Genomic DNA, 19,699 nt, shown 5'->3' on the forward strand with positions numbered 1-19,699 from the left:
TTGTAACCATTAGCTCTCATTATGTCTTTTTCTGGTAGATTAGAGTGCTATCTACTGCTGAGAATTGCTTCTCCATGTAGGTGCCTGAAGACGTAATCAGGCTGCTTTTTAACCCTGCCATTCCGTTTAGTTTATCCAAGAGTGGTGTCTGTCACGTGAAGTGAAGCTTTCTTCTCACCAATTCAGTTATTCTTGTAGGTCTTCTCGAAAATCTTTGTAAATTTTCAACATATTTCTGAAAACATGGATATTGGCTCTGGAGCGTAGCGATGATGATATGACTCACCCGTTACACAGCTTATGCTGAACGTACCTGTGACTGTGTCTCCCCTTTAGGATGTAAATGTTGCCCTCGGAGCACCTTCCTCTCCATTTCCTCAGCCCTTTTGCCAATTTTCTGCTTTCCAGAATATGGTTCCCCGTCTTACAGAGCGATCGCTCTTCTTGGTTCCTGAATGTCTGTTGGTGTCCTTGGCTGGGTAAGACACCAGGCAACCAAGCAGGCCGGGTGATCTCCGTAGATCATTTAATGCTCAGCAAGTTTGTGTGTTCGCTGCAAAATGTCATTAGCAGTGATTTTTATACTTCCTTCTCTGGTAATGAGAAAAGTATTGAATAACATTGGGTCAGGAAGCCACTAAAACCCCCAGTGGATGACTCCCTTATTTTTAATGATGTTCTTTATCTGTAAATTTACTTTTCAAAATTGATTCAGTGTGGCTGCAGTGATTTTCCTTTTTCTTCTGCCTCTGTAAACCTTGAACCTGATAGTAAATTTCAGTCAGATTTGAGCTACTTAGAGGTGCCAAAAGCAATAAGTTCAGATAAGTTTTGTGAAAACACCCAAAGGTGAGACCCAAATGAATATACCATGGAAAAAAAGGCCTCGGTGTGAGTTCAACCATTATTATTAGACACTAGAAAATCCAAGGGGGAAGAAAGGGAGAAGACACTTTCCAGCTTTAAGAGCAGCCCTCTCTTAGTGAAAAAGTTAATTTCTTAATTAGGAAAGAGGATATATATATATATATAAATCTCTATATATCTGTGTGTGTGTATATATATGTGTGTGCGTGTATATATGTGTGTGTGTGTGTATATATATATATATATATATATATATTAACATGAGAAGGTAGAAGCATGAGCAATTAAATCCAAAAGAAGCCAGAGGCAGCCAGGTAGCATTTCTAGAAGCAGCACTTGCACACAGCAAAGGTTTGTTTCGGGGCTTTAGCCACTGGCTCGGGCACTACCTCTTTGAAACAACAGATCCTCCTCTAGAAGGTTTGTACGTTCGGTGAAGTCAATTGCATATAATGCAGAGAAGGTGTAAGCTACCACCAAAAAAAGAAAAGAAAAAAACAGACAAGGTTTTATCCTACCTGACAGGAGGCTTTTAGGGCTTGAGGGGTTTTTGGAAGAGAAGGAAAGGAGAGGGATCAGCAGCCTGGGTTTGTAGTAGGACCCAACCCGTACCGTAGGCTTGCGTTCACCAGGGAGTTCGTGCTATGGTCGATTGACAACAGGCTTCAGCCGATTTGTGCATTTTTATGGGCAGCTCCAGACACTACCTACATGTTTCTGCCAAGCTAGTATTACTTTAGTCTGATCTCAGAGGCAAATCAGGGATGTTTGGGGATTGTCCAGACTAACCTTTACAAATGTGGCAATGACCTCTAAGTGACTGGCAGTCAATTAATTCAAGGTGAAATGATCCAGTGGAGATGCGCCCTTTAAGGATCCTGATTAAGATGCAGCTTGTGCTTCAGACTGATTAAAAGTGATTGCCATCTGACGGAGATGGTGTAGTGGCCGGCAGTGATTTGATTGTGCCTGGACTATTGTGGACAGCTTTCTTTATGCTTTTAGATGTGACCTTGTTCTCTTGTTGCGAGGGAGGCAGGCGGAGAGGGACCAACTCTGCAAATTTCCCTCCTCCTTTCCTAGATGGCGGCTCCTTTGGCTTTGGAACGGGACTATTTAATAGAGTTGGCATAACTGTTGATGGGGACTGTATTTTTTTTGTTAAGATAGATGATTTCAGGCTCTAAAGTCAGGTTGGCAATGTTCTTCTGAGCATTAAAATTCATTAACAAAAGAACAGAAGTATTTTTTAAAAATACCAAAGCACAGCATCATTTTAGCCAGTTTGTTTCCTCTTTCTGTGTAGCAGTTGTTTGTTGTAGGAAGGTCACGGTACCGGATTGCACCTCTTTCCCCTTGGCCTCCCCTGTGTTTGAATGAGACCCAGAAACTCCACAATATCTTTGGAGATTATGGAAACAAACTGCAGCCTGCCGCTCTGCGGGAGCTGCGAAGAGCCGGCCGAACCCTGCCGCCAGGACAAATGCTGAACGCCCCGGCTGCCCGTCGCCATTGACAGGGAGATGCAGTCAGTCACTCATGGAGTTGGCTCATCCCCGGCCCGTCCTAATGGCAGCATGTGCCGTGGCCGTTTACCTGAGTTCCTGCTGTTTATTTAGACAGTGCCACTTTTTGTATGAAAAAACGGTATATATCGTTCTGTTGTCCTGTATGGAAACATTGCAGGCCCCCAGTTCCCCACCTACGTGAAGATGCTGTCGTTTTTCTGTTTAATGTATGGGGAAAGCAGCGTGCTCCCTTCCCCGCTCAGCCTGTGTGACCTCCCAGGAGGAACGCAGCTTTTTTCCGGCATCATCAGTGGGTGCTGGGAGCTCCCGTCTTGTGACATGTAAGTGCAACTGGCAGTTTATTTGTTTTGTTATTATGAAAGCAATCTCCATACAGTTTATTCATTTGCAGTGACTGAGTCCCAAATCATTCCCTTCAAGATAAAATCTGTTTTCTGTGAAGTGAAGAGCTGTGGTTGTTTCCTTCATTAAAACAAGGGAGGCATTTAATAAGTTACTTGCTTACGTTGCTTCTGTCATCTACTAGCATCCGAAGGCGTTTTACAGACCAGTTTACGATCTCTCCACTGCAAAGCAACTTGATGATTTAAAAAAAAAAGAAAAGTAATTCCAGCTGCTGGTGGAGGTCAGACTTCCGTGATGTCAGAGATGTTGTTTTGGAGAGGGAATGGTTTCCAAGCTTGCATATGCCCTAGTGGAAACATGTTCAAGGCTCTGGCTGCACTGTGTCGCTGATCCCAAGTTGCTAGAAACGTGAGCAGCTCCACTGATATTAGTGGAGCCAGGCAGATTCGTACCATGACCTTGTGATTCTGGGGTGTACGCATCTGGATTTGATTGGAAGAACATATTTTCCAGGGAGGAAAATTTTGGTATGGAGATAGTAATTGCCTTCTTGGGTGTTTAGCTAGGATATTGAGACCTTGTCCCATGTGGTTCGAAATAAAGCCAGGCAGCTGTTCAGATGGTCCTGCTCAGTGTGTGCAGAGTAGCCCCGCGCTCCTCCAAAGCCCTCCGGCTCTCCAAGCCTGCCCTTCCCCACATCTACCATTCGTGTTGCCGCTCGCTCTTGCGTTGGAGTGTGCCAATCGCCCACTTCCATGGGATGCTGGGAGCATCCCAAGGTAGGCATGCAGCTTGCTGTAGCGAGCATGACTTTGGCGTTAGGCCTGTTATTCCATCTCCTCCAAGGACGATGATAATTCTCCTTTCAACATTATTTATTTAAAATGAGTTAATTTCAGAGAAAGCATATCTTAAGAATAATAAAGCAGGCTGTGTGCATATCTCGCTCTCCTCCAAGGATTAACATTTCCTGGATCTAGGAAGACTCAGTTTCGTCAAAGCCCTTCCACAGATTCTCCCTGCAAGCCTGGCTCTCCAGACAAGTTCTCCAGGCAGAGTAGCACATCTTAACCCTTCAGTGGGTTCTTTTCCATTTTTTTTAAATGGGTCTTTTAGTTCCAGTACAGAGAAAGGTGACTCATCAGCAGGCCTTAGTTTCCCTTGTTTTAAGGAATCAGGACAATTTCTCCCACCGAGTACATGATTTAACCAGCCCTCTCTCCCACTTGCTGTGTTGCTTGCTGTGGTTGTTCCTAGTTGCCAGTGGATCTGACAATATTGTGTTGAGGTCTGCCACCAAGAGGCGGCAATTCCAGTGCCTGCGATTAACTATGGGGAGCTTACGTCCCTTACAGCGGTGGACAAATACTGTATTTTAGCTTCTATTTTCCCACCAAAGGTATGAATTTAAGAGAAAATGATCTTAAGTTACTTGATTTTGAAGTTAGTCCATGTTTACATGGATTGTAGGACTGGCTCATCTAATAGGAGTGAAGGTACAGTTTGCCTTTCCCATCCCCCCTCCCCTGGTATTTCAGTAGGTTTGCTTGGAAAGCTCTTTCATTCACCTTTAAACGAAGTAAATGAGTACCATAAATAATTAAAACGAAGGTTAATCCCATGGGATGGCTGCAACAAATGGCTTAGTGGGCAAGTGGCCAAGTCTTTCATCTCTGCAAGTAAGCTACCGGCCCTCCCTTTTCCGGCTCACAGCATCTGCAAAGGGATCCTGTGTTCAGTGTCACTGTTCTGCCTAATATATAATCACACAATGGTCATTAGTTCCTACAACGGAAGCGGCTTGTTTCCCTGCTTTGATTTGCCCCTGCACGTCCTGAAGCCTTTGTGGCACCTAATTGGATCTCAAGCTCTACTGACACGTGCATCCCTAGGTGGTTGCATTTTTTCTTCTGCAATTTTTTATTTGGTCTGCATAGATGGAGATAACAGGTTGTTAGCACTTGAAACACAAATGGAAGCCACCTTTCATGTCTCTTGGCAAACAAAGGCTTAACAGCATGTATCATGTTAATTAGCATCCTTCCCAATTTACTTATCTGAGGTTATACTGATGGTTGGTTGTTAAGGACAAATGAAAGTGGTTATCTTTCACAAAGAGGCTGAATACAGGTATCCTGGAATTATCCTCAACATAAGCACAGGTTTTGCAAGAATGAGCATTTCCCTTTTCTGCTCCCCTAGGCTCTGTGTACGTGGGATTCCAACACTGGCCCCACTGCAGCAACAGCAAAGAGAGAGAACTAAAACTAAAATGGAATAGGCCCAGGAGCACAGCTCAGAGGAGTCTTTACATCCTGGCACAGGTGAGATCCTGTAGCCACTAGAGATCAAGGCAAAATCATCATTTACTCTGAGGGATTTAGGGTCGAGCACTGGGAGCAGAGGGCGGGAGCTGGGACCACGTCTGGGGAAAGACAGCTGGAGCGAGGGGGCAGCGCTGGTGGCACAGGCAGGAAACGGGGCTTCAAGGACAGGTCGTGAGATCCGCGGGACACCAGGCCGATGCACCAGGACACAGGAGCACTACTGGGAAAAGCAGCCTGTGGGACACGTAACCTGGGAAAGGGGACAGCAGCTCTTCTGTGTCAGTTATCTTTGGGGCAAGTATATGGAGAAAGCCTGCTACAGAGGCAGTTGCATTCTGGAAAGGAAAGGTATCTGTAACAACGGCACCCAGCAGTGCTGGTACCACTGCTACTGAAGATGTTAAGTCTCATTTTCCCCAGCCAGCTTCATAATCTGAAGAAGAGTTTACTTATACATAACCAAAATGTTCCTTATAAGGAATCGGCATAAGATGGATCTTTAGTGCTGTTCTAATAAATCCATGTATTTCTCTAAAAAACAGGCACACTTTAGTGTTCACACACTTGAAATGCCTCCCACATGCTGATAGATTTTTGTCAGTCAAAATGGAAAATGCCCAGGAATTGATTTAATATCTTAGTAATCAGCCTTTCATGCATGGACTTGATTTGATTTACCTGCTTACTTTTACCCAGCCCTATCCCCATGTTCACTGAAACTTTACAACTGCTTAGAAACCAGAAGCTGCAAGCCAAGTTTTACTGTTCAAAATTTTTATTCCTAGGTTCAGTAAAAAGAAACAAGCTGTTTTGTTGTTGTTGTTTTGGGTTTTGAGGGGGTTTTTTTAGAGGTCTAGGACTGGATCTAGGATGTTCACATCCTCTTAAATAAGCAGTCAGCTGTGCTGTTGGATTAATTCTGTATGCATGCTAAGAATGTGCATAGCAGCATCTTAACATTTTGAGGCCTTATCTCTGAACTAGTTATGATGTACTTTATTTAAACAAGCTTGGGGACCTGATGCACAAGTTCCTCAGCTGTTGCTGTGCAGAAGAACAGCTTAGATCACAGTGGTCTCTCCAGTTAAAGAAAAGCGTCTCTCCTGCTACCAACAGTGATCTAAACATTCACTTTATATGGAGCAATGAGAAAATGCCTCCCACTTGGACTTTAAGGGACTCATTTTGAACAAAATAGGGTGGAGTTTGCTAAAAATAATTGCATTTGCTCTTGGATGAAAATATTTGAGTTGTGTATAACTTAGTGACTTGTCATGCTTGCAATGTCTCCAGTCTCCCAGCCCTTGAGAAAGGGCTCAGTGGCTGCGGTATTGCAGTTTTCAGCATAGTTCTAACCACCCCCAGTGATAATTGGGATGAATTTCTATTTGACTGAAAATCTTTGGCTCCCCTAGTTAGTCATCCAGATGTTTTGTATCACTTGGCATCTCAAAGTCTATTCCTGTGGGGAGATGGATCCTAACGTTGCATGCTTGTGAACCTGTAAGTACACAAACTGTGCACGTGGCTGTGCGGACAGCAGAAAAAAGCAGGGAAACTGCAAGGCAGACATGGACTGTGGTGCCGGACAGCTGGGAGCAGTGGGATCTCTGCAAAACCTGCTTGTTTTACCACTTCCAGATGCTGGCTGCATCACCCTATGCAGAGCATGTGATCTCTATTTAAAAACAAAACGCCACTAATGCTGTTGTTGGGATTCACTGGTGTTTTAGCAGAAGGAAAATGTACCTCTGGGAGTGTTTCAGTGGCTGGCTTGCTTTGCTGCCGCCCCAGCTGTCTGCCATGGTCGGTGCCTTGATGCCTGGTTTTGAGCATAAGCAGGTGCTTGTGGGCAGGAGACAGTGACTGAACCAGCAATTAAGTGCAAGCACAGCCATGGACCCAGAAAGGTCTGATCTGAAAACCCAAGTCCTTTGACTTTCCTACTAGATTTTTATTGTAAAAACTATTATAGCTATTTGGTTCTTGTCAGAAGGGGTGGTGGGAGACTCTCTCTTACAGTTTCCCAACTCCCTCCTCCAGGCCAATGTAAGGTGTCACTGTCCTTCCTTTTGCTTGCTGAGGAGGCTTGGGTTAACCCTCTCAGTGCCAGCTGGGGTCTCTAACTGCAGTGCTTGTCCCGAATGCTGTACAGGTTATTACAGGATTCAAGTACTTCCTCCAAATGGCGATAGGAATTTTAGGGCACTCCATTGCATGAGTGAAGTAAGGTTATTCCAGTTTTACAAATAGGGAACTGAATCACAAGAGAGAAGGTGACTTTTCAAGACTACCTGGGAAGCCTGTGGCACAGGTCAAAGGACTTACCTCAGCGGACAGCATGCTGCAGAGCCGTTCGTTCTTCTTCCCACTGCTAGATCATTTCCTGTGAGCGTCTGTCCCTGCCTTCTCCGTTCTTCCTTCAAAGTTACAGAGCCAGAGCCAGTGGATTTCCCTCTTGGTATCTGAGAAACTGTTAGAACCAATAAGCATGTCAGCAAACTTGTTAAAAGTTTGGAAGATCCCCCCCAAATTTGATTTCTAATGTAGGTTTTTGCACTCAAATTAGGAAAAGTGAACTCACTAAGAAGATGGCTTGCTGTGTTTAAGGAATCGTTACAAAAATGTTAAGTCCTGGAGTTATTTTACATTTGGGGAGGAAGTGGGGATCCTACAGAGCTGAGCAAAGCATCCTGGAAGCGCTGTGTAACCCTGCTGGCCCTGCCAAGAGACAAATTCCTCTTATCTGCCAGCTGGTGACTTCTTGAAGGGTCATTCCTTACCTGCATGGCCTCAAGTTGTCCCTCAACAGCCAAACATCAGCAAAACTAATGCAATGTCTCCGTAGACTTTACAGCAAAACTTTACGTGAGCTCTATTTATAGACAGACGGCGAAAGGAAGATTTCAGTTGTGAAGAGACAGCATAGTGCTCTCAGCTTCTTACTTGTAGAGAGGCTTGGGGATATCTCATTTAAAACAAGCCGTACCTTGGTGCAATCAATCTCATCTCCTCCTAGCAGGCAAGAGGGCTCCCACAAATGACCTTATAGATTAGACACTTTCTGTTTACATTCAATTTCCCACTGCCTGCTATTTGTAGAGAATGATTATCAAGGCATTAAATTAAAAGTTTTGCCCAGTGGGAAACTATTGGATATTCTGTCATTTCTACAGCTTCTCCTCCCGTGGTGGAGAGACAGACAGGTAGGGGAAGCAATCACCAGAAAGGTCAGGAATATTTACCTACCTATATTGAAGCACTGCCAAGTGGCTTTGTCCAGTTTGATAACTGCTGTTTGGGATCTCAGTCATTTTGGTGGGCTGCCTGGGTGGAATATTTTGTTCCTGATGTGGTAGGGAAGCACTGAGGCTTGAAATTAAGTCTCTATTTACCTGCAGGTTAGAAAGCTGGGGAAGCTGCTGGCATCCTCTATGGGGCCTTTGCCTAAAGGCTATGCCAGAGTATAACTGACAAGCTCAGGCTGGCGGCGAGATGAGAAGGAGCTAATAAAGATCTCCCCCAGAGTCTCCTTTGGGCCCTTCTTCCAGAGAGGATCACAGCAAAGCCACCTTCCCTCTCAGCATGCTGGGACAGTGGAAGGACTTTTGCTGTTTAGTATTGGTATGGCTTCAGTTCAGTCCAAGTCTGTATCATACATGCTGTCATTATTGGTAACACCTGTGTTCTGCACAGATGCACCTTCTTTGTTTGCCTATAAAGAAGTTCTGCTCCAAAGTGCTTCCTCCTCCTCATCAGGAGCAAGAAGTACGGGAATGGGCTTCTCCAGTACTTGCCTCCCATTTCATGCCTCACCAGTAGTTAAGTGGATAAACTCCAAAGTCTTTTGTTTAGACAGAGAGTGAGAGATCTGACAAACCATCCGCAGGAACTGAGGAGGCTACTGAAAGCCCCCATCTGTAACGCAGAGATGGAAGTAATTATGGGCCTCACAGGGTTTTTGCAGCGCAGAATGTTTATATAGTGCTTTCAGCATGTTTGTGTCGGTGCTAAGTGGGGTTTTTGTTGTTGTTGCTGTTACATAGCTTTTATGTCGGCCTCGGTAATTCTTCAGTTATTTTCCTGGGGGAGGCAAGGTGGTGTCTGTCAGCTCTTGGCCCTTTGAGGGCTGCTGGCTTCCACGGCTGGGCTTGTTGGCCGGCCCTGATTCTCCTTGGAGGCTCCTGCTTTCAGAAGCAAAGAGGGGACAAAGCCGACAGGCAAACAAGCCCCACATGTAAATTGCTGCAGTTTAAGTAGCTGTCACAAGGGAATACGGATTGAGAAGGAACCACTTCCTAACCTGGCCTGACTTTATACACAGGCTTAAGGAAGACTTTTCAGGGCTGCTTTGTCATTGCTGTGATTCAGATGAGAGCGGGACGGGTCCCTGCCCCTTCGCAATCTCTGATGAGCTGCTTCCGGCCACTTTTCCTGAGCTCTGCTGCAGTTGTGTCTCTTGCAGCTCCCTCTTCTCTAGTTCGGACACGGAGTTCTTTCATTGCCTAACACTCCCTGTGTGCGACTTGTCTACTTTGGAGTTGTTTGTGTTTTTTAGAAAGTAACAGGGCAATGAAATATTTAAGAGGTAATTTAGGGCCTGATGGAAGGCAATGAGAAAATATTTGTACTGATTTCAGCGGGAACAGGATCTGACCTTAGATGAAGTGCTAGTAATGTGCGCACCCTACTCTAAGAAGAGGTTCTCTGGCACTGCTTTACAGTGGCTTTCCACACTAAGCAACAGGACATACTCACCTTATGTTAGCAGAAACAGCACTGAAATCTGATGATGTTGATAAACATGAATAAGGCTCCCGTGCAGCTGAAGCCAGAATTCACACAGACCTGGTGCCAGCGAGAAGTTTACTTCTCTGATCTGTTGCCTGATGAAAACCAAGGAGAAAGAGAATTTTTCTCTATTTTGGTTCCAGACTGATAGAAAATTCTTTCTGACCAACCTTTCAGAAATTCTTTCTTTCAAGGAAATCTCTGGTATTGCACATGACTAAAAATAGGCATCTCATTCAGAGTAATGGTTTGCCTGCTGAGAGTTTTTATTATGCTTCATTGTGTTCCCTCACTAGCTAGTTGTGCTTTATGAAAGACATGGCTTGTGTATGGGAGAACGGAGCAGATTCAAATAGCAGAATATTTAATATAGTACTTACGGTCCCTGTTTTGTGATAGACATTTTGCCTGGCTGAGGACTGGTAGCGTAGAGAGAAACAAGAGAAGCTGACAGATTGGTGGATGCTGGGTGGGATCATTTTTCAGCAGCCTTGATGAATCACTGTGTTAAAGCATTTCATTTTCAGTAAGATCATTTCTGAAAAGTCAAATGGAAGGTAGAAAATGAGACAGTTGGGGGTGTTTTCATTTAAATCAAAGATAAAATTAAATTAGAATAAAGATGCCTTTAAAAATCCATGCTATTCTGAAAATATTTTGAGGAAGAAACAAAATCTAGATTAGCAGAAACAGAATGACCCGGAGGCGCATTTGCCAGCTATGCTCCATGCACAGGCGCTGAGTTTTACTTGCTCCTCTCTGGTCAAAGCCAGTAGGAATCATATGTCTAGAGCTTCAAGCAGCACTTCAATTAGGAAAAAAATATCCCATATAACCTTGTAGGCAGGTCCTTCAAGCAGAGGCTAATGTGCTTGGACTGCATGTAGACACTGAACTCCTCACAGCCTGACTGAGAGAAGTGGTCTAGTTTAATATCTGCTATGTGCTTGTACAAAGTGCAAGGCTCCTTCTGACTCAAGCCTGATTAATTAATGTAAGGAAACACATTAATTAAAAGGGCCCTACGTAGCTGGCTAGAAACTGGGGAGGCACAGACATAGATGGTGCAGGATTTCGTGGTGGTATCTCAGCTGCAGACGCAAATGGCAGGAGAACAAAGCCTGGTGCCTGCTCCTCCTTCCTCCCGGCGCCGAAAGCCAGTCTCGGCTCTCCTGCACAAGCTTCCTTCTAGGACCCCGGGGTCAGGGTGAGTGGTTAGTTTATCTGTTTTCTCACCATACCAAATTTGTTGTTGTCTTTAAATTTGGCTTGGCATTTTTTCTGTGTCTTGTGGGTACATCAGGTTCCATAAGAACTTTTGCAGGTCAAAACTGCTACCTCATTTTTGGATCCCCACCATACGCAGAAGGGTTGTCGGGAGAAAAAGGCAGGCAGGATTCAACCTGCAGCTGGATTTTAATGACAAGCTGCAGAAGAGTTATGGCACAGCCATACTGACGTGGCAGGGTGCAAAGCTTCAAGTAATGCTGAATGCCTTTTGACGCTAGCGTAAGCAAGCGGAAGAGTTTAAATGGTATAAGGAGTAGCTCTGTGCAAACGAGGTTTAAAATCAGCGACTCTTCAGAGACTAGCGCCCTTTGGTGCATTTATAGCACATTCAGTTAGGAGATCAGTTAGAAGCTATAATAAAGGAGAACTCTGTAAAACACTACATTTACAATCACTCAAAAAATAATATATATATATATATATATATATATATATACACACATACATGTGTATATAAAGCTGTAACACATACACATATATGTATGTATGCATGTATAAAACTGTGAGATTTCCAGATAGCTCCCCTAGCCGGTGGTCATGAAATAAAAAAGTAAAGAAATCGAAGGTAGTGTTTCACAGCTTGTATATGTCTGCCTCTTTTTAACTTGCAACCAGTCAATAGACTTGTACAGAGATAAGACAGAGCTAAGGAAACAAGACACACAGATAGTGTGGGTTTGTAAAAAGTTTAGAGCCTCTTCTAAGCGAGATTCAAACAGGCACTTCCTTTTTAAACCAACAAATAGTGACAGGTCAGACAGTGTGCATGAGCTGGTGTTGAGGGACTGGCTTTTGACGTAGTGGCCAGGGAGCAGGTCACGCACTACCCGTCACCTGGAGCGGCGTTGTGCCGTTCACTCCAGTTCCGAAATGGGGACTGTCGCCAGCTGTGCTCACAGGATCAAGTTCTCGCGCTCTTTGTGCGGAGAAGACTGGTTAATGGTGTGAGGAAGCCACCGCTGGCTTTCAGTTTGCTGCGACAAGCTGCGCGTTAGTGAATCTTCGGCAGGTGAAAAGGAAGAGCAGGACGGCACGCTCGGGCAGTCCCTTGAGGCCGCATTAAAGCACGTGTGGACTAAGCAAACATTGTTCCTGATACTGAAGTACTTTATAAACGCTGATTGTAGGTTATTAAAAATTATTTGCCTGAAGCAGGGCATGAGGATTATGTTAACCAGGGCAGCATGCGAGCCCCGGTAAAAGGAATTACCGGGCTGAGCGACTGCATCAAACAGTCTGCAAAGCAGAATTTGACTAGAGAGAGGCAACCTTTGCATTTTGCATCATTCTGCTAGCATCAGAGTAATGCGCTGTCTCGTTTGACCTCGTCCCCTTTTCCCTCATCGGTGGTGGTATGAAGTGTGGGCTGATGTGTAGTAGCACTTTCTCTGATTTTGCAGGGGGATTTTTCCTGAGGTGTGATAAATTAATATTCCAAATAGACCTTTCTGTTTTATCTTCAAGGGAACAAGTCTACTAGCTACATATCTGTCCCCACCTGCCCCTCAGCCATGCTGTTCCTCTGCACTGCTCTCTCTTTCTGACTAAGAATCAGCTTTTCAGCAATTAATTCACCTCACTACCTCCGTAGGACAATGACTAAATTTCAGAGCCTGCCTCAGCCTGGCAGCGCGACCCTGCCTTTCTGTTCGTATTGGGGGTCCCGCTCTAGACACCAGTAGGTCCAGGCAAGTCGCAGGGAAACGAGGGTAAGGCAAAGCTGAAACCCTGTTCTGTAATTCTGAAACGAATGCTAGGAATCCCCCCCCCCCCCAACATATATATTTATCATTTATTGCCTGTAATTTTCTCACCTAATCCCAAATTTAATGACAGTTCTAAGCTTTGTTTTTCTCCTCAAATTGCTGTAGCAGTAAGTGTGTATAATCTCTGAATAAAATCAAAAGCCGCTTACATGGTAATTACAGGTGGGAGCACAGCACCTGCTGTTCAAGACAGTCAGCCCCTGCAACGCACTTGCATGGCAGCTAAGGTGCTGGGAGGCAAATGTACATCTTTCTTTCTTGTACTGTCCCACGGCTGTATTTTGTCAGTGGCTCAGCTTGATATAATGTCTTGTTTGGGGGTAAACTTCTTTTAGGTGGGATGCCAGAGTACTGGAGGAGACCACGGACAACCCGCTGCATTTCTTGGACGTGATGAACTTTTAGGTCATGGTTTGTAGTGGAGTTATATTGTGGAGTAACTACATTTACTCCGTAAAAATTATGCTGTAGTCAGTCCTGAAATCCTCTTTTACACTGTGGGAAAGCCTTTGCATCCGTTTTTTTTTCCAGGAGCAAATGAAACACTTCTGACTGAGCAATAGAGATGGAAAATCCTAGTGTATAGTAGAAGCAGAGTACCTGTGCACCCTCTGATAACTCAAAATTAGCGTTGGTTAACACCTCTCCGTTCTAGCCCCCCTCGCTGGCGTGGCTGGCATCGGAGGGGCAGGCCCTAAGCAACACCAGGTCTGGTTCTTGCCCGGTATGGGAGAGGACGTGCATTAACTTGCACTGTCCCAGCGAAGCAAGGTGTGAATTTATTTTTGCTTGTTGACAGTTGCAGCAAAAAGATCTCAGAGTGGTACTGTATTTTTTCTGTCCAGTTTATAGCAGACCATTTGGAAGGAAGAGGGACAGATGCACTCACCCTTCTTGGTATACCTGTGCTGTAGATCAGACAACTAACATTGAGAACCCCCCTGATGTGTGTGTGCTGGGGGGGGGGGGGGGATGTATGGGCATGTTTAAGCAGTGCTACTCAATGCTTTTCATTTGCAACAGAAAAATTGAGTTAAGCTGTGAATAGCCACTTATTATTTCTTCCATTTTGTTGTTTGCTTGATTCTGTAGAAATGTGCATGTATAGTTAGACTGGGAGAGAGGGGCTCACAATCATTTTGCAGGCTACCTGTTGGGGACCAGCTGAGGGACTCTCAGCTACAAAGCACCAGCTTCAGTTGCATATCCTCCTAAGCAGAATGTTGTACTTTTATAAAATCAAAAGAAATGCATTTACTTAAGAGCAGCCCCATTTAGCAACTAAATTCTTACAATTCATCCGTGCAGAATTTTGCATAGCTCTTTCCCTGCTGCTTCAATATTACACTGTCCGTCCTGCTGTCAGGAGTGGGGTGCCCTGCCCAATTTAATGAGCAGGATTCAGAGCATCGATACGATGTGAATGCTGCTGTTGATCCCACAGGAAGCGTCTAGAAGAAGCTCCACTTGCTCATAACAGAAAGATATTAAGCTAAAAGGAAGTGTTGTGGCTAGATGAATATTTTCAGTTATACGTCTCATTTGCAAAAATGAGTTAATCTGAATCCAGTAGCTGGTAGTCAAGTGAGTGAGAGGGCGAAGGATTTTTCTGGCAGTCTGTAATGGAAAACATGAACATTAACTCAGAAGAGTAGTTCCTCATTCTCTACAACATGCAGATGTCTATCACAGATACCAGCTCTAATGGAGAATGGCTTTAGGAAAAGTGTGCAGTTAACTTCTTTTTATTCATTTCAGTGTAGGACTTTCGTTCATCTCCCCTACCCTTTGCACTTTGGCTCTGAAATGTGGCACTCAGCAAATTGTGACTGGTTTTTGTGGTTATTTTCAATGCCATTTCTTTTGTTGGTGGTTTCAGATTGACAAGTATGCTCAGCGGGATCTGAAGAAAGGGCTTCATTTGTATGGGACAGATGGAAATATTGGCCTAACTAATGCATGGAGCATCATTCAAACAGATGTAAGTCTGAACTTCTTTCTTCTCTTTACCCTCTGGGCTCTGTAACACTATATTCTTGCAGGGAATCTAATTAAACCCCCAGATCCCAAGCCAACCTCCTCCCCCTGCCCAATCAGCACATTAGCAACTAAAGTATCAGCTTTTTGTGACAAATGGTGATATTTTTTTTGTTTGCTTCTCCTTTGCTGAGGATGACTTATTTCTTTTAAATATTTATATTGTGTTGACCCCTGAAGATCAATTAATTCTGTGCCTTGTTGAAAATGAAGGAGATGGTCAGAGAGGAAAAAAGCAGCTATCTATCTTCTCTTTAAAGTCAAAGGAAACCAGACAGCTTATGCTGGAGTGAATAGCAATAGTGTAATAACAAGGAACCACTTCAAACCCTTTTCATTTCTGTCCTGACTCCTTTCGTTGCTATTGTTGGTTTCCCCTAGTGTAGTCAAAATGAAAACTGGCCATGGTGTTTGCAACCTCTTCCTACCATCAGCGCGTTTTTCCCAGCAGAATTCTGTTGTCCTCCATCACAGATGGGCTGGGAATGTTTTTTGCATTGTCACCACTGTGACATCCTTCTGAATCTCTGATAACGCTCTGCTCATGTAAGAGTATTTGCCTCATAAGGACGGGTTACGCTGAGCTCGACAGCTGGCTCCCTCCTTTGTCCTCGGCTGGCTCACTGAGGAAGCACCATCCATTGCAGTCCAGCTTCATTACTTCCATCCTTCTCCTTTCACATTCAGCTCAATCGTTTCTCTTAGGTGTGGGCTTTCTGATTTGATTTCCTCTGCTTCTTGAATGAGGAGAGGTGCTGGGTCCCTTCAAATTTTCTTCAGCTTTAGGAAGAAGCCCTGTTACTGTCCTGACTTCATTCAAAAATCTTGTGTAGCTTTCTCAGAGAGTCTCCTCTAGAGGCACCAGCATGGTGCAGACTTGCAGGGCTCTAGTCTTGTCTCCATTGTCTTAAATTGGCCAAAGATGATACCTACCCCAACGCTTCCAAGGCTATGTGAGCTATTCAGGATGATGGATGGGCTACCTACCACATTTTGGTATGAGAAACTTGCTCATTTACTCTTTCTTTCCTCTACTGCCACTTGGGTTGAAATCCTGAATTATGCATTTTTCAGTTTGGTAGCGTCTGAGATTCACAGCTACTCTGCTGTACAGTACAGATAGGCAGGCTGCAAGGAAGGGTCTGGGAAATTAAAAATTCAGGATGACTAGCAGAATCAAAGACTAGCCTTGCCAGACCCCTGGTGCATCTTTGGAGCTGCGTGAACTGTCTGTACCGAGTGCAGTAGGCTGGCAGTGACAGCACCGTGTGTGAAAGACTTATGCAGCTCAGGTCCCGCAAACACGCTGATAAGCTCTCTATTCCTGCATTGTAACAACTGCACGTGGAAGGTGCCTCCTGTTAACTTTAAAAGGTCACGGCATTTTGCAATGCTTTTTTAATATTTTCTCTTCCCAATACTACAGTCAAACATGAGAAGCTATTAATGGCTTGTAAGACAAATATATTTTGCGGATCTAGCCCAAGAGTGAGCCATGTGAAAGGTAGATTAAAATTTTAATATCACTACTTGTTTGAAAAAGTATTACAAGTTATACTCCCCCAAACCAATTAACTCTGCTTAGTCAAAATATAATAGAATTTACTAATATTAAGATGTTTGCAGTAAATATTAATCAGGCTTCAGTGACAACTCAAGAAGTATTAAAAATATATGTCAAAGATGGGGGGAAAAACATTATTTGGAGGATTTGTGGGATGCAAAATCCATGCTTCTGCTTTTCTTCTGTGAAATAGGTGTTATGATACATAACTAGTATGACTAGTTCACCTATCCACATTTTTTCAAGATGTTCCCAAATTGGACTTGGTTCAGAAACAATGTACAAGAATAATTAGGATTCTGGAATCTACTTTTTAGTGAGAAATTTAAAATCTCTACTTAACCAGGAAAAGATGAAATAGTGATGTGATTACAGCCCATAAAAAGAGGACAGAAAGGGAAAAGGGTTTTGAAAGAAAAGAGCTCTGTAATTTTTGGAAAGAAAGCATAGTGTGATCCGAGAGTTAGAAATTTAAGATACAAATCTTTGATGGTGAGATGCAGATATAGAAGGATGGTAGATTCTCTTTCACCCATGTCAAGATAAGGTGTTTGTCTAATGGAAATGATCTTGTTCAGCCACAGGTTTGGGCTTGAGGCAGGACTCGATGATATTCTGTGGCCAGTGTAGTGCTACAGATCATGCTAGATGGTATTAATGGTCCCTCTGGCCTTCATCCTATTACAATTTGATGAGTGTCTTAAAAGCTTCAGGTCAAACTAACTTCAGCTAGTTCTTAGGACCACAAAAGCTAATAGGACAGTGCTATCTTGCAAGCCACGTACAATCACGTTAAATCACTCTTTTTTTCTAACATAACAACTGTGAAATTACCATGCGCTGTCTTGACAGTACTGCAGTGTTAAAGCCTGTGTGGTCCCAGTGCTGGGCACTGAGGGGACCAGCAAAGAGCTCCCACAGATACATTTCTGCTGCTCTGCATAATTGGTTTTCACATGTATCTTTCAAAACTATTCAGCAGTAGACTATTGCAGTGGTGCAGTGAAAGCAATCCCAGCACGGTTAATTATGTAAAGCACTGTGCAGCTGAATAGCACTATGTAAATGCCAAGTATTATTTTTTTGTGTTCAGTATAATCGTTACTCCTTACATCCCTAATCAGTAGAGTGTAATCACTGATAGGGGGATTAGGAACATGCAGGGGACTTCCAGAAAGGAAGGTCCCAGCCCAGCTGTTTTCATTCTGGCTCCTAAGAGACTACTGGCAAAAGACCCCCCCATTAGAGCTAATCACACTGCCATATAGGCAAATGTCTCAGCACTGATTTTTTTAATGGAGCCAGTAGACATCAGTCATTGGTTGAGCAATGAGCCATGTCTGTACATGGATGGAAAACAGCAGCCTCAGAGAAGAAAACAACAACCCAAAACACAAAGCAAAACATGACAGTAGCAGCAGTGTTAATGAGTCCTCCTCCTCCTCCTCCTCCTCCTCCCTTATCCCCTCCGCATTCACACTCCTTTTCTTTGCAAAAACGTCATTCAGAGCTTGAGCAGAAGGATGGCACTGTGATTAAAGCATGAGGCGCAGACACCAGGGAGCTAAGCTCTGGCATACGTCTTCCTTCTTCCTGCCATTAACTTAGACAAAGACCATCCCCATCGTGAGTTTACTAAATAGGACGGTGTATAGCAACTAACAGAATAAGGGCTTCTATTTTGCTTAAAGACAGAAAAAAACAGTTTTCCAGAAAAAGAAGCGCATTTAGCAGGTGGCATTTGGTTTTTGTGTGACTGCTTGATCACAAATTAGAGAGGAGTTTCAACGGGCAGTATGGATACCCAGTGCACGCATTCACTTGTGAATGGTGGTGATTGATTGAATCTCTTCTTCTTCAAGTGTGAAAGCCCTGAGCACCTTTGACAGACATGATCAAATTCTTTTTTTCTTTTAGAAGGGGGGAACCTGAGAATAATTAAGCAGAAAGGATAACAGGCACTGGTTTTGTGTTCTTTCTCCTCTTTTGGCTTATTTCTTTGCAGCCTTGTACCTTGAGAAATCACATACGCTTCTGTTAAAAAGGGGAAAATCATTCTGCAGTTCATGACTGGGAACACAGAAAAACAGCAGGGTCCCTCAGCTCCATGTTTAGGGAGGAAGTTCTAGTTTTAGTCCATGACTGATATTTTCAGACTACCAATAAAGGAGTTGGGTTCAGCTGCACATATGCAGTGGATGTTAGAGGGAAAGCATTAGACTCCTCTGGCAGAAGAGTTAAGCCTCTAGGTCAGGGAGCTGTTTCAAATTGGAATATCTTATTGATTCTTTTTTTTTTTTTAAATACCTTCATCTTTCCAAACTCACTGTCTTTCTCAATGGAGTTTCAAACCTTAAAAGGAACAGACACACAAGCAGGTGACTTTTGCATGTGGTGCCTGGGGACTACAAAAGCACACAAAGTAATTTTAAACATGACTAAAATTCTAATACTTTAGGCTGTAAGTTGCACTGAGCTGCGTTCCACTCCTTAACAACCAGGACTGGTTAAAGTTACAGGTGGAAACCATTAGGAAATGAGAAATGAGCATTAATTTTTAAAATGCTGCTTCATCACCAGCATCTTTGTGATCAATGTTTGAATACTTCTCCTTTTAACTAACCAGTCAGTAATTTGAGAGGGCTGTAGAAAAAGCATTAGCTTCACTAAAGCAAGCAGCTTCAGCTCACTTTCATTGCTGTATAATGCCTTTCATGTCTACTTAGACCACTGTAACTGAGAGCAAAACTTGACCCAATCCCCCTCCACCCGTCATTGATTCTATGTTAGATTAAAACACACTCTGGATTACTGCTGAAGTAATCCAAACCATCCATTAAATATTATATGATTTTAAATTAAAATCATCTTATTCACCACTTTTCAGAGTGATGGAGGAAAAAGACATATACAAGGCACCATGTCCCTAAGTCCCTCACAGTCATGATACCAGAAAAACAGTAACTGCTAAAAAACCTATCATCTGAGACAGGGATTCAGTATCTGTGGGTTTAATTTTTATTCATAAGCCCTATTCCAACATGGCTGATTTTTGCAAGAATTTGGCAAAGAAATATTATCCACTTAGTCTTTAATACTAGAGTAGCCAGTAAAATACATATAACGTTTTAACTCTTCTTCTGCATGCTTCCACTGCAGTAAGGTAGGAACATTTTGTTCAGC

The 19,699-nt window shown here is 43.5% G+C and overlaps 1 protein-coding gene and 1 long non-coding RNA gene across 15 annotated transcripts in view; one reads left to right on the top strand and one right to left on the bottom strand.

The window, feature by feature from the left end:
* Positions 1 to 19,699, top strand: part of TSPAN4 (tetraspanin 4) — a 448,984-nt gene that overhangs the window by 415,958 nt on the left and 13,327 nt on the right. For all 13 annotated transcript variants that reach the window (XR_010884057.1, XM_067295983.1, XM_067295981.1 and 10 more), the window contains one exon: positions 14,795 to 14,896. Coding sequence is in view for 12 of the 13 variants with exons in the window: in XM_067295983.1 (XP_067152084.1) it covers positions 14,795 to 14,896 (102 nt within the window). In the remaining variant the exon portion in view is untranslated. The remainder of the gene's footprint in view (positions 1 to 14,794; positions 14,897 to 19,699) is intronic.
* LOC106490063 (uncharacterized) overlaps positions 1 to 19,699 on the bottom strand; it is a 33,254-nt gene that overhangs the window by 12,461 nt on the left and 1,094 nt on the right. For both annotated transcript variants that reach the window (XR_010884059.1, XR_010884058.1), the window contains exons 2-4: positions 10,240 to 10,397; positions 9,827 to 9,954; positions 7,397 to 7,541 (exon numbers count right to left, since the gene is read on the bottom strand). This is a non-coding gene — a long non-coding RNA (uncharacterized lncRNA). The remainder of the gene's footprint in view (positions 1 to 7,396; positions 7,542 to 9,826; positions 9,955 to 10,239; positions 10,398 to 19,699) is intronic.

This window comes from Apteryx mantelli, chromosome 4 (assembly GCF_036417845.1).
Source record: "Apteryx mantelli isolate bAptMan1 chromosome 4, bAptMan1.hap1, whole genome shotgun sequence".
In the NCBI taxonomy this organism is placed as follows: Eukaryota; Metazoa; Chordata; class Aves; order Apterygiformes; family Apterygidae; genus Apteryx; species Apteryx mantelli.